Raw genomic sequence first — 15,712 nt, 5'->3', positions numbered from 1 at the left:
CATGTGGTATGATTTGCATATCTCAAGTGATTCAAAATCAAGTGAGTCCGAACGATCCATTTGCATGGAGTTTCTTCATGCATATACACCAATAGACATGGTTCGCATGTCTCAAACTTTTCAAAAACGAGTGAGTCCAAAGATCCATCAACATGGAGCTTCTTCATGCGTTTTATACCAATATGACTTACATGGCAGTGCCACAAGTAAGTGGTACTATCATTACTATCTTATATCTTTTGGCATGAAAATGTGTATCACTACGATCGAGATTCAATAAACCATTCAGGTTTAATACTAATCTTGATGGTAGAGGGAGCGTGCGATGCTTGATCACATCTAGCTTGGAAAAAAAACTTCCAACACATATCGTCAGCTCAGCTTTAGCTAGTCTCCGTTTATTCCGTAGCTTTTATTTCGAGTTGCTAACACTTAGCAACCGAACCGGTATCTAATACCCTGGTGCTACTAGGAGTACTAGTAAAGTACACATTAACATAATGTATATCCAATATACTTCTATCGACCTTGCCAGCCTTCTCATCTACCAAGTATCTAGGGTAATCCTGCTCCAGTGATTGTTCCCCTTATTACAGAAGCACTTAGTCTCGGGTTTGGGTTCAACCTCAGGTTTCTTCATTGGTGCAGCAGCTGATTTGCCGTTTCATGAAGTATCCCTTCTTTCCCTTGCCCTTCTTGAAACTAGTGGTTTCATCAACCATCAACAATTGATGCTCCTTCTTGATTTCTACTTTCGCGATGTCAAACAACGCGAATACCTCAAGGATCATCATCTCTATCCTTGATATGTTATAGTTCATCACGAAGCTCTAGCAGCTTGGTGGCAATGACTTTGGGGAAACATCACTATCTCATCTGGAAGATCAACTCCCACTCGATTCAAGTGATTGTCGCACTCAGACAATCTGAGCACAAGCTCAACGATTAAGCTTTTCTCCCTTAGTTTGCAGGCTAAGAAAATCGTCGGAGGTCTTATACCTCTTGACGTGGGCACGAGCCTGAAATCCCAATTTCAGCCCTCGAAACATCTCATATGTTCCGCGACGTTTCGAAAACGTCTTTGGTGCCTCTACTTAAACCATTTAACTGAACTATCACGTAGTTATCAAAACGTGTATGTTCGATGTTCGAAACATCCACAAACGACATTTGGGGTTCAGCACACTGAGCAGTGCATTAAGGACATAAGCGTTCTAGTGATCGCATAATCGCTACTATCAACTTTCAACTATAATTTCTCTAGGAACATATCTAAAATAGTAGAACTAAAGCGCGAGCTACGACATAATTTGCAAAATCCTTTTGACTATGTTCAGGATAATTAAGTTCATCTTATGAACTCCCACTTAGATAGACATCCCTCTGGTCATCTAAGTGATCACATGATCCGAGTCAACTAGGCCCTGTCCGATCATCACGTGAGACGGACTAGTTAACGTCGGTGAACATCTTCATGTTGATCGTATCTACTATACGACTCATGCTCGACCTTTCGGTCTCCGTGTTCCGAGGCCATGTCTGCACATGCTAGGCTCGTCAAGTTAACCCTAAGTGTTTTCGCTGTGTAAAACTGTCTTACACCCGTTGTATGTGAACGTAAGAATCCATCACACCCGATCATCACGTGGTGCTTAGAAGCGACGAACTGTAGCAACGGTGCACAGTTAGGGGAGAACACTTCTTGAAATTTTGTAAGGGATCATCTTATTTACTACCGTCGTCCTAAGTAAACAAGATGCATAAACATGATAAACATCACATGCAATCAAATAGTGACATGATATGGCCAATATCATTTTGCTCCTTTTGATCTTCATCTTCGGGGCTCCATGATCATCATCGTCACCGGCATGACACCATGATCTCCATCATCATGATCTCCATCATCGTGTCTTCATGAAGTTGTCACGCCAACGACTACTTCTACTTCTATGGCTAATGCGTTTAGCAATAAAGTAAAGTAAGTTACATGGCGTTCTTCAATGGCACGCAGGTCATACAAAAAATAAAGACAACTCCTATGGCTCCTGCCGGTTGTCATACTCATCGACATGCAAGTCGTGAATCCTATTACAAGAACATGATCAATCTCATACATCACATATCATTCATCACATCCTTTTGGCCATATCACATCACATAGCATACCCTGCAAAAACAAGTTAGACGTCCTCTAATTGTTGTTTGCATGTTTTACGTGGCTGCTATGGGTTTCTAGCAAGAACGTTTCTCACCTACGCAAGACCACAACGTGATATGCCAATTGCTATTTACCCTTCATAAGGACCCTTTTCATCGAATCCGTTCCGACTAAAGTGGGAGAGACTGGCACCCGCTCGCCACCTTATGCACCAAGTGCATGTCAATCGGTGGAACCTGTCTCACGTAAGAGTACGTGTAAGGTCGGTCCGGGCCGCTTCATCCCACAATACCGTCGAAACAAGATTGGACTAGTAACGGTAAGCATATTGAACAACATCAACGCCCACAACTACTTTGTGTTCTACTCGTGCAAAGAATCTACGCAATAGACCTAGCTCATGATGCCACTGTTGGGGAACGTAGCAGAAATTCAAAATTTTCCTACGCGTCACCAAGATCTATCTATGGAGAAACCAGCTACGAGTAGAAGGAGAGTGCATCTACATACCCTTGTAGATCGCTAAGCAGAAGCGTTCAAGTGAACGGGGTTGATGGAGTCGTACTCGTCGTGATTCAGATCACCGATGATCCTAGTGCCGAACGGACGGCACCTCCGCGTTCAACACACGTACAGCCCGGTGATGTCTCCCACGCCTTGATCCAGCAAGGAGAGAGGGAGAGGTTGAGGAAGACTCCATCCAACAGCAGCACAACGGCGTGGTGGTGGTGGAGGAGCGTGGCAATCCCGCAGGGCTTCGCCAAGCACCATGGGAGAGGAGGAGGAGGGAGAGGGGCAGGGCTCCACCAACGAGAGATCAAATCGCGTGTTATGGGCAGCCCCTAGGCCTCATATATATAGGGGAAGGGGAGGGCTGCGCCCCCTTTAGGGTTTCCCACCCCAAGGGGCGGCGGCCAACCTCCAGATGGCATCTGGTGCGGCGGCCAAGAGGGGGGGGGGCGGAGTCCATCCTCCCCAAGGCACCTCGGAGGTGCCTTCCCCTTTGAGGACTCTTCCCTCTAGGGTTCCCTAGGCGCATGGGCCTCTTGGGGCTGGTGCCCTTGGCCCATGTAGGCCAAGGCGCACCCCCTACAGCCCATGTGGCCCCCCGGGGCAGGTGGCCCCACCCGGTGGGCCCCCGGGACCCTTCCGGTGGTCCCGGTACAATACCGATGACCCCGAAACTTGTCCCGATGGCCGAAACAGGACTTCCTATATATAAATCTTTACCTCCGGACCATTCCGGAACTCCTCGTGACGTCCGGGATCTCATCCGGGACTCCGAACAACATTCGGTAACCACATGCAAGCTTCCTTTATAACCCTAGCGTCATCGAACCTTAAGTGTGTAGACCCTACGGGTTCGGGAGACATGCAGACATGACCGAGACGTTCTCCGGTCAATAACCAACAGCGGGATCTGGATACCCATGTTGGCTCCCACATGTTCCACGATGATCTCATCGGATGAACCACGATGTCAAGGACTCAATCGATCCCGTATACAATTCCCTTTGTCTATCGGTATGTTACTTGCCCGAGATTCGATCGTCGGTATCCAATAACTTGTTCAATCTCGTTACCGGCAAGTCACTTTACTCGTTCCGTAACACATCATCCCGTGATCAACTCCTTGGTCACATTGCGCATATGATGATGTCCTACCGAGTGGGCCCAGAGATACCTCTCCGTTTACACGGAGTGACAAATCCCAGTCTCGATCCGCATAACACAATAGATACTATCGGAGATACCTGTAGTGCACCTTTATAGTCACCCAGTTACGTTGTGACGTTTGATACACCCAAAGCACTCCTACGGTATCCAGGAGTTACACGATCTCATGGTCAAAGGAAGAGATACTTGACATTGGCAAAGCTCTAGCAAACGAACTACACGATCTTTGTGCTATGCTTAGGATTGGGTCTTGTCCATCACATCATTCTCCTAATGATGTGATCCTGTTATCAACGACATCCAATGTCCATAGCCAGGAAACCATGACTATCTGTTGATCACAACGAGCTAGTCAACTAGAGGCTCACTAGGGACATATTGTGGTCTATGTATTCACACGTGTATTACGATTTTCGGATAATACAGTTATAGCATGAATAAAAGACAATTATCATGAACAAGGAAATATAATAATAATACTTTTATTATTGCCTCTAGGGCATATTTCCAACAATAGGGGCAAGGGAGAGGGGGGCCGGCCCCCTCAGATCCAATCTGAGGAGGGGGCGGCGGCCAGGGGGGTTGCCTTGCCCCCCAAGGCAAGGGGGCGCCCCCCCTTTAGGGTTGCCCCCCCCCCCCAAACCCTAGGCGCATGGGCCCTAAGGGGAAAGGCGCCCAGCCCACTAAGGGGCTGGTCCCTCTCCACAAATAGCCCATAGGGCCCTCCGGGGCAGGTGGACCCTCCCGGTGGACCCCCGTAACCCCTTCGGTGGTCCCAGTACAATACCAGTAACCCCTGAATTATTCCGGTGACCGTATGATGACTTCCCATATATAAATCTTTACCTCCGAACCGTTCCGGAACTCCTCGTGACGTCCGGGATCTCATCCGAGACTCCGAACAACATTCGGTAACCACGTATATCTATTCCCTATAACCCTAGCGTCATCGAACCTTAAGTGTATAGACCCTACGGGTTCGGGAACCATGCAGACATGACCGAGACAACTCTCCGGCCAATAACCAACAGAGGGATCTGGATACCCATGTTGGCTCCCACATGTTCCACGATGATCTCATCGGATGAACCACCATGTCGAGGATTCGATCAATCCCGTATACAATTCCCTTTGTCTAGCGGAATTGTACTTGCCCGAGATTCGATCGTCGGTATGCCGATACCTTGTTGAATCTCGTTACCGACAAGTCTCTTTACTCGTTCCGTAACACATCATCCCGTGATCAACCCCTTGGTCACATTGTGCATATTATGATGATGTCGTACCGAGTGGGCCCAGAGATACCTCTCCGTCAACCGGAGTGACAAATCCCAGTCTCGATTCATGCCAACCCAACAGACACTTTCGGAGATACCCATAGTGCACCTTTATAGCCACCCAGTTACGTTGTGACGTTTGGTACACCCAAAGCATTCCTATGGTATCCGGGAGTTGCACAATCTCATGGTCTAAGGAAATGATACTTGACATTAGAAAAGCTTTAGCATACGAACTACACGATCTTTGTGCTAGGCTTAGGATTGGGTCTTGTCGATCACATCATTCTCCTAATGATGTGATCCCGTTATCAACGACATCCAATGTCCATGGTCAGGAAACCGTAACCATCTATTGATCAACGAGCTAGTCAACTAGAGGCTTACTAGGGACATGGTGTTGTCTATGTATCCACACATGTATCTGAGTTTCCTATCAATACAATTATAGCATGGATAATAAACGATTATGATGAACAAGGAAATATAATAATAATAACTAATTTATTATTGCCTCTAGGGCATATTTCCAACATGTCCATCCGGAGTTAATCAAGCATGTTGGGTAAGTTAGTGCAGCCCTATAGGGAAGTAAATCTATTCGAATAGATGTGTCCACGGCAACAGACGCTCAGAGTTGTATCCCGATATACTACAACTAGAACTTGATACTTGTGACACTAAATGGATATGATAGCTCTGCATTCTCGCAGGGAGTCGAGAAAGGATATCTGGGCGTTACTAAATGTACTTGTTACTTTATAATATGCTAATCTGCAATCTTCTAGTGCTGCAAGACGCTGCAAGATGCTAATCTTCGATAGGCTAGGTCTTTCCTTCTATTCTGGAATTTTGCCGTTCAGTCCAAAGATATAGCCCCATTCCTTTGATACTGATGCATACTTAGTATAGATCTAATGTAAGTCTTGCGAGTACTTTGGATGAGTACCCACAATTGCTTTGCTACCTCTTTTCCCCTCTACCCAATTGTTGTGATCAGATGACGGATCCCAGGAGCCAGTTGATCCCACCGATAACTACTACTACCACGACAGAGCCTACTACTACGTGGAGTCCGTCAACGACCAGGAGTAATTAGGAGGCTCCCAGGCAGGAGGCCTGCACCTTTTCGATCCAGATATGGTTGTTTTGCTAGCCTTCTTAAGGCAGACTTGTTTATCTTATGTCTGTACTCACATGTTGTTGCTTTCGCTGACTTATGTATTTGATCCTTCGAGGCCTTGGCTTGTAATATAAAGCTTTATGTTTGAATTTGTGTCTAGAGTTGTGTTATGATATCTTCCCATGAGTGTGTGATCTTGATCATGCGCATTTGCATGTATGATTAGTGCACGATTAAGTTGGGGCGTCACACATGTGAAGTGTCTAATCTGGATTCTTGGGTTCAAGCTCATGCCTTGGTTCTTTGCCCGTTGCAACTGCACCTAGAGCTTGTTCGTGCTCGCATGAAGCACCAAGCTGATAAGAAGCACTTTGACCACGTGTTTAAAGTGGGTGATTTCGCTTTCCTCAAGCTTCCGTCTTATATTCAGTCTTATGTGGCCTCGTGCGCACACCACAAGCTCTTATTCAAATTTTATGGGTCATTTGAAGTGTAAGAAAGAGTGGGTGCTTCGACGTATCACCTGCATCTTCGATAACATAGCCGCATCCACCCGATGTTGCATGTCTTGCAGCTGAAGCAAGTGCTGGGGAAAATTTGCCATGTAAAACCAGACCTTCCTCCTACTGATGCTCAATTTGCAGTTCCAGTTCGGTGTTGCAGCGTCATCTGCACCAACAAGGTTCTACAACAATCTCTCTAGGGCTAATTCAATGGTCTAACTAATATTAGTCATTGGTGACATGGAAGACCTCTAGGAACTTCACCTACGCTTTTCGCGCGTGCCAGCTTGGGGACAAGCTGGTGCCCTATATGAAGGAGGAGTGTTAGCACCCCAGCTGAACCCAGGGTGTAGAGGAGGAAGATGAGGACCCAACGACCTGATAGGAGGCCCCATGTTACGTCACGATGCTATCTACCAAAAGACTAGGCCGTCGACTAGCTATATACGAGGTATGTGTTGTGTGAGTTGCCACTTCGCGATTGGTACATGATAGTAGTCCTTGGCTTGTAGTTTTCCTACTCTGGATCTCAAACACACATCCTCGTCTCGGAGCAATTCCTGAGCATCTAGCTACCAATTTTCCTGATTTCGTCTTCAGTCTATAGCTTGGCGTTAACAGACTCATGACTGGTGTTTCCCATCAGCTTGATCCATGTCTCCTTGTTACTCACCCCCCATTGGATCTCACCACATACAACCAAATGACGCACGTGATGAATTCATCAATTTTGAAGCTCTGCTACTTCAGCCTTCAATATGTGTCGCGGGCACGTATATGTCTATGTTGTACTCTATGATTTTTGAAGAAAAAAATTGTTTTGCTAAAGCACATCTAAATGTGCTCTACTCTAAATATTGCACATCTAAATCCTATGTAATTGATTTTACGCTAAGATTTGTGTAAGCATTTTGTTTTGTCTTTTGTCTTTTTTTTAGTAGTCACTTAGATGTGCAACAATTAAAGCATATCTAAAAAAACAGCATATCTTCGGTCATATTCCGAAGAGTGGTTGTTAAGCCATTTTAGTGAGGGAACAACTTGCCAATCAACACCATAAGCAGTACGCTAAAACGGCCGTTTATGTTGAATTTTCCACTTGAGTTGATTTGTTTATGCTACCTGGTAGTGTCCACGTGTGAAGTTGCTGGTCCGTTTGTTATTGTTGGGCAAACGTCGCTTTTGATCCACAAATTCTGCATTTAGGCTCCCCTCAGTACAGATATCTACTACTAGATCTGTTCTTATTTTAGCTGCGTTCCGGTCAATTTTGCTGTGGACAACAGTGATCATAAGACTTGAGGAATCTAGCACCTCCTGTTGCAATCTGATGCAACCGGACGGCCATCAAAGACTTTGCAAGGAGTAAAACTAGAATGGCGCAAGGAGTACACGTCGGCTTGAGGAATCTTGCACCTTTGCATATAAGGAAGCTTTTCAAGCCGATGAACCGGACGGCCACAAGCGACAAGACCAAGGATTTGTGACACGTCGGGCGGGGTTCTTCCCCTCCGCTAGATCCCAGCACCGTCAACTTCATCTGCCGCGATCGAAGAAGAGGAACGACGTTGTATGCTGTCATCCATGCACCCCACTGCAACCGCAAGACACCAAACCCAACCGCAACAGTCGACAGCAACGCCACCCAGGAGAGTGTCATGTGCTGACCACCAGACACAAATCTTACCGGATTTGAAGACAAGCCACCTGCACACCGGCGTCGCTCATTAAAATGCCGCCGAGATGGAGAAAGAGCATAAGCAAATTATTTTGACGCAACACCGTCCTGACCATCGATGCAGCACCTTTGAAAGCAAACTACGCCTATTCTATACCTCTACCGGAGGGAAACTGCCGGGGTCCCCGCTTGCTCCCGTCGCTGGAGCGGCAGACCGGGACCCAGCGTCGCCGGTGTTGAGAAGGCAAGAAAATCGCGTCCTGATCGCCTCTCTGGTGCGGTACCAGGAGCGAATGAAACGGTTGTCCCCTCTGTGGAGGCGTTTGGAACATGTTAATGTTGCACTTCAGCTGCAACTGTCATTGTATTCACTGGATTTGAAGACATGCAAGAAGACCGATCCACCTACTCCCTAGCGCCGTCCATTAGAATGCCATCGAGAAAGAGAAATAGCAGACGCAAATTAATTCGACGGAGCACCATCCTCACTGCTGATGCAGCACCTCTAAAAGCAAACCATGCCTATTCTATACCTCTACTTGATAGAAGCTGCCTGGGTCCCCGCCTGCTCCCGCCATTGGGGTGGCAGACGGGACCCAGCGTCTCTGGTGTTGAAGAAGGCAAAAAAATCGTCTCTGGATCGCGTCTCTGGTGCGGTACCAGGAGCGAATGAAACAATTGTCCCTTTTGTGGAGGCGTTCGGAACATGTTAGTGTTGCATTTGAGCTGCGACGGTCATTATTTTCACGCTCATGCATAAGAAAAACTTCAGAGATAAGGGCAACATGGTTCCAGTTTAGCCTGTGCTTCTGCTTACGGCAGCAATGGAATGACCATGGCTTATCTCTGATCTCTTGTTACCTCCATCTTTCCTAAGTGCATGTAGATCCTGTAATCCACTGTAAGTTTTTCTGTCAGTGTTCGTCATCGCACGCTTAATCTGCAAGTTTGTTACTCCTACATGGAATTGTGGATATCTCAGTCAGTGCAGGGTTGTTTTCGCTAGTTGGTGTGTTCAAGTTCAGTGCTGAATGGGTACAATGTCCAAAACACAACGCAGCAGTAATGGAGTTCCTCTGATTAACGCTCACAGTGTGCTGTTACTAGGCATCCAAGTGTCACTATGATTGTATCTTACAGGTGTGCGAATGCAGGAGAAAAAGAAAAGAAACTTTGATCACCTATGCATTTCTGCCTATTTGAGTTAACGAGCGAATGAATGAAACTATACTTGACTGTACTCCCAGTCCTTGCATACACTCACGTCTATGGTCATCGTCTTGTTCCCGCCCCCTTCTTTCCTCGGAGAGGACAGCACCCGGCAGCAATTCCGCATCGGGGACTGCAAGTTCATATCGATCACCAGTCAGTATCACTTGAATCTGAACACCTAATGGTAGAAAGAAATGCTCAGTTTGACACATCAAAATGGCAGAGCGAGGGTTACTTACCCGGTCCCATAACCCGGGGTCAGGCTTCTTGAGCACGATGACGCTGTCGAGCAGCGCGTCCGGGTCGGGGATCCTCCACCGGCAAGGCGGCCGTACATCGTTGCGGTGGCGCCACCGCTGGTACCTCGTCACGGTGGTCTCCCCGGTGCGCACCACCGTGCGCCGCGCCGACGCCAGGTAGTAGAGCGCGGGCCTCTCGCACTGGTTGCGCGCCAGGGGCCGGGTGTTGAACGCGTGCGCCTTGTAGTCCGCGCGCCGGTACCAGTTCAGGAACGTCCGCGCCGGCATCTCCATCTCCCGCGCCGGCATCACGCCCCTCGTCACCGTCACCACGAACCCCCACGCCACCGACACCGTCCACCGGTTCGCCGCGTCGTAGCATATGGACTGCTGCATCACCCCCGCCGAGTCCAGCATCACCGGCCCGTCGAACAGCCTCCGCAGAGCCGCCGGGCGCGAGCGCACGTTGGGGAAGAGAGGCCGCACTACGTCGAGGTGGTGCAGCGACACCAGCGGCGCCACCGGGTGGGCGGCGAGGAGGCCCAGGAGGTCACCGTACACGTCGTACTGGTGGAACCCCGGGTGCCTCGTGAGCGGCACGCCCAGCTCCGCCATGCACGCCTGGATCCGGTCGTCGCTGCCGTACAGCCACGGGTACCGGCGGATGCAGGCGTCCTGCATCCGCTCCAGCCTCGCCGCCAGAGGCTGGCTGATGGCGAAGCCGCCGCCGCCGAACGCCATCCCGTACGAGAAGAAGATGTTCTGCAGGTGGCTCTCGGAGGGGGAGCCGACGTAGTATGGCTGCCGGTGGTCGAGCCTCCCGAGGACGGCGAGGAGGTTGTCCGGGAGGAAGACCGTGTCGTCGTCGCCCATGACGAACCAGCGCACGCCTGGGAGCCCGAGGCGGAAGGTCTCAGAGACGATGCGGGAAATGCGGATGGCAGAGCGGTGGCCGCGCCGGTGCGTGTAGGGGAAGCCGGAGGTGTCAGAGGATATCTTGATGGCCGGCAGCCCCTCCGGCACCCTCGACTCCCGCACGCCGCGGTCCAGCCATACGAAACCCCGCATGCCAGAGTTAGGGCGCCACCAGATTTTAATGTACTCCTTCCGCTTCTCCCACATGCGCGCCGACGCCGCGATGCCGAACACCAAGTGCTGCAGCGTCGTCGGCGTCGTCGACACCATGATCGTGGCAGGTGGTGATGGTGGTAGCGTACTTGCCGTCGACACCACCGTGACCGTGGCGGGTAGTGGTGGCAGCCTCGCCGTCGACACCACCTTGACCGCGGCGGGTGATGGTGGCATCCTCGCCGTCGTCACCACCGCCACCGGGACCGTAGCGGGTGGTGGTGGCATCGTCGCCGTCGACACCACCGTGACCGTGGCGGGTAGTGGTGGCAGCCTCGCCGTCGACACCACCGTGACCGCGGCTGGTGATGGTGGCATCCTTGGCGTCATCACCACCGTGACCGTGGCGGGTGGTGGTGGCATCCTCGCCGTCGTCACCACCGTGACTGTGGCGGGTGGTTGAGGCATCCTCGCCGTCGACACCACCGTGACCGTGGCGGGCGTCGGCGGCATCCTCGCCGTCGGCACCGTGACAATGGCCGGTGGAGGCGGTGTCCTCGGCGTCGATACCGTGACCATAAGGGGAGGCGGCGGCATGGATGATGTATGGTTGTGGGTGGTGACGTGTGAGACGGAGGCGGCGGCCATGATGCGATCATGTTCAGGCGGGTATGTGGAGGACAGAATGGCATGCAGGGCGTAGAGGATATACAGAGCGGTGAGAGGGAGAAGCAAGAGGAGGATGAAGCGGAGGAAGGAGGCCACCAGGGTGTCCTTGCCGCCGCCGGAGCATGCCCCGGCGGCGGCCCTCATTGTCCGCGCCGTCTCCGGGCGCCCTTACATGTATTCTCTCCTCCCCGCGATACTGTTTAGCCGCCGTTGTCGTCGGCTTCTCCGGAGGCGGGTGGCGAACCGGATCGGCCGGAATCGTTGGGGCGAATGCGAGCGAGATTTGGACGGGAAAAGAGGTTGGGATCGCGTGGGATCGAGCTCGCCAGGTCTGCGCGATCTCCTCGGCCGAGCGCGTTGGTGGGACGAGAGGTTGAGCATTTTCGGTTCCTGCTCTTGTTGCGGCCGGTATGCTTTGCGTGCTTGCCGGCGCGCGTGCATGGATCGGATGCCTCGTTCTTTCGTGTACCGTGGAGATGGGTTTAATTGCTACAGCCGATTCATCGTCGCCATTTTCAGTCCAATCGACTGTCCGTGGTGTCGAAAGAACTCGACGGCGCAGGGACAGTGCCATTTTGTTTCTTATCGGTTTTATGTTTTTCGCTGATTTTTTTTTTTACATTATGCATAGATTTTGATTTTGCTGCATCCTCCTCGGCCCTGGACAGAAATACAGGCACAATTGTTTGGTTGCAAGCATTTGCTCCACAAATGCAACGTGCTGTGCTTTGGTTATGCCCGCACGAATGATTAATCTCATCTCTTATTTCTCATGATGAACTTACCTCATGTGAGAGCGTGGTGCTCAACGATGAAGAGAAGGACAGGTTCAAGGTAGAAGAAGGTGTCACAATCCTCAGATGCTCATCCAACTGTCACGGAATTGATTAGCCGCAAATTGTTTTTCAGGTAACTAACGCCCAGTCGTGTGAAACTGGGAGATAAAGTTAGTGGTCAAAGAGAATTTCAAACGTTCATCCATGTGCATTTTTTGATGTAAAGGCCCAGGTGATCCTCCTTTTCTAAAAAAAAGTACGAAGAGTTTGGCAAAATTCGTCTAAAAAAACACTAAACAAGAAAATAAAATTGAAGATTTACATTCCACGAAATTAGGAATCAATTGTCGGAATGGAACCAAAACATCGATGTACATTTTTTTTATGTAAAGATTATTTCGAATCAAAACACTACTGTATAGACTAGAAGGGATTTTGTGAAGGGGATTACGAAAGATGAGTGCGCAGGACAAGGGCAAACTCTAAATACAGGTTGCGCCGACTAGCACCAGAAGTGCCATCACCTGAGCTCTAGTTAGACCGCTCGGGCCTGACTCGCTGGAAACTACTGATTTAAGCATTACTTCATAGCCACACCCACACGTGCTTCAAGTTTGTGCGGGCTAAGATTTTGATGCAATGTAGGCAAGCAAAAAGATGAAATTTATACTGCGCGGGTCTGGTAGATTTCATATAGACTACCAAACGCATCCTAAGTGGATCCATTTGGCTCCAGCTCTAGCCCAAAACCTAACCTCCGCCTGAATAGATGGGATAAGGTGTGAAATGGAGGGCCTCAAGCCAAGAAATGAAATATACCCCCTCATTCCCAAAATCTTAGGCACCTAATCTTTTTTTTAAAAAGCCCAAAACTATAGGCATGTTAGCACTCAACTTATGATATTATCTCTTACATCAGTGTAAGCTAAGAGCCTCTACAGCCGGGTGCCTCAAACCGGTTTCAAACGCCCGGACGGGCGAACCGGTGGCTGACCGAGCAAAAAAACCTGACCCACTCGAACGCCTCAAATCGGCCTCAAACGTTCGGGTTGTCCGGCACCCCTCAGATCCAACCCAAAATGCAAGGCGTATATGAGGCGCCCCAGGCTTTCTCGGGTGCGTTCGCCACGTCAGCACGACATACCTTGGCTGACAGCGACCCCACAAAACCCCATCCGAATCAAGCCCTAACCTCACTTTACTCCGTTCTTGTCAGTCTCCTCTCCTCCTTTCCTCCAATCCGTCAACTCTCGATATCTGGCGAGCATGTCCGAGAGAGTCCAGGATTAGGGGGTCCTCGGACAGCCGGACTATATGCTTATGCTGGACTATTGGACTATGAAGATACAAGATTGAAGTCTTCGCCCCGTGTCCGGGTGGGACTCTCCTTTGCGTGGAAGGCAAGCTTGACAATTTGGATATTTAGATTTCCTTCTCTGTAACCGACTCTGTGTAACCCTAGCCCCCTCCGGTGTCTATATAAACTGGAGGGTTTAGTCCGTAGGACAACAACAATCATAATCATCGGCTAGCTTCTAGGGTTTAGCCTCTACGATCTCGTGGTAGATCAACTCTTGTAATACTCATAGCATCAAGATCAATCAAGCAGGAAGTAGGGTATTACCTCCATAGATAGGGCCCGAACCTGGGTAAACATTGTGTCCCCCGCCTCATGTTACCATTAGCCTTAGACGCACAGTTCGGGACCCCCTACCCGAGATCCGATGGTTTTGACACCGACATTGGTGCATTCATTGAGAGTTCCACTATGTCATCACGGTAAGGCTTAATGGCTCCTTTAATCGTCTACAATGACGCGATCCAGGGTGAGGCTTTCCTCCCCGGACAGATCTTCGTATTCGGGGGCTTCGCACTGCGGGCCAACTCGCTTGGCCATCTGGAGCAGATCGATAGCTATGCCCCTGGCCATCAAGTCAGGTTCGAAAGCCCGAATTACACTGCCGACATCCATGGAGACTTGATCTTCGACAGATTCGAGCCCGTAACGGGTGCACCCCACAGTCGCGATGAGCATGACCTAGATCTGCCATCGGACGGTGTTCTAGAGATTGCAACTGCAGCTGCCCTGGCTCTAAATCCGGAGCAGATCGTGCCATCCAAGGACGGGTGGATGGACCCCGCCACGGAGGTCGCACACTCAGCGGCGATAGAGCCGAACACAGACTTCGCCTCCAATGAGGTCTATGTCATCGGACCCTCGGACTCATCTCCGGCCATGGGCTCCGGACCGCGCGCATCCGTGCCCATCGAACCTGACTAGGCACCGATCATGGAGTTTAGCTCCGTGGATATCTTCCAACACTCACCCTTGGGTGATGTGCTAAACTCATTAAAATCTCTCTCCCTGTTAGGAGACTCTTGGCCGAACTATGTCCGACTTGAGTGGGAAGCGGACGGCGAAGAAATTAGTAAACCACCCACCACCCACTTAATAGCCACTGTCGACGACTTAACCGACATGCTTGATTTCGACTCCGAAGACATAGACGGTATGGATGACGATGCTGGAGAAGAACGGGAACCACCGCCCACAGGGCGCTGGACTGTCACCTCGTCATATGATATATATATATATATATATATATATATATATATATATATATATATATATATATATATATATATGGTGGACACACCCAAGGAAAGCAATGGCGATGAGGCAACCGAGGATAATCCCCTTGAGAAGCATTCTAAGCGCCGGCATCAGCGGCGCCGCTCTAAGCCCCGCCATAGCAAAAATAGCGATACCGGCACAAGAGACAATAGCACTCTGGATGATGCCAAAGACGAAAGCAATCCCGCCCAGCCAAGCTTCGAGCAAGCCGAACGGGAGGATGGGCAAGCTAGCCCTGATGAACAGGCAATGGATGGAGACTCGGAGGATGACAATTACATGCCTCTCTCCAAAGACGAGATAAGCCTCGGCGATGAAGAATTTATCGTGCCTGAGGATCCCATCGAGCAGGAGTGCTTCAAGCGCCATCTTATAGCCACTGCAAAAAGCTTGAAGAAAAAACAGCAGCAGCTTCAAGCTGATCAAGATCTGCTAACTGATAGATGGACTGAGGTCCTGGCAGCCGAGGAATACGGACTCGAGCGCCCAACCAAAAGTTACCCGAAGCGCAGGTTGTTACCTCAATTCGAGGAGGAGGCACTAGAGCCTACACTACCAGCGCAGGATGCGGCTGACCGGCCACCTCGTGGCCGAGACAAAGCGGCGTATCGGCCCGAACACCAGCCCGCACCCCGTCGCCAAAAAAATAAAAACACGAAGGCCCGGGGCTACACGCACGACCTGCGAGACAAAT

At 50.0% G+C, this 15,712-nt stretch overlaps 1 protein-coding gene across 1 annotated transcript; it reads right to left on the bottom strand.

The window, feature by feature from the left end:
- Positions 1 to 9,476: 9,476 nt before the first annotated feature.
- On the bottom strand, positions 9,477 to 12,277 carry LOC123134279 (uncharacterized). Its single transcript, XM_044553552.1, has 2 exons — positions 9,871 to 12,277; positions 9,477 to 9,761 (listed from the first exon to the last, which is right to left on the bottom strand). Exons 1-2 carry the CDS (start codon positions 11,749 to 11,751, stop codon positions 9,645 to 9,647), a joined length of 1,998 nt encoding a protein of 665 aa, XP_044409487.1. The 5' UTR covers positions 11,752 to 12,277; the 3' UTR covers positions 9,477 to 9,644.
- Between the last annotated feature and the right edge of the window lie 3,435 nt (positions 12,278 to 15,712).

The sequence above is a fragment of the Triticum aestivum genome, chromosome 6B (genome assembly GCF_018294505.1).
Source record: "Triticum aestivum cultivar Chinese Spring chromosome 6B, IWGSC CS RefSeq v2.1, whole genome shotgun sequence".
NCBI classification, from domain to species: Eukaryota; Viridiplantae; Streptophyta; class Magnoliopsida; order Poales; family Poaceae; genus Triticum; species Triticum aestivum.
This window is presented reverse-complemented; position numbering and strand designations above follow the sequence as displayed.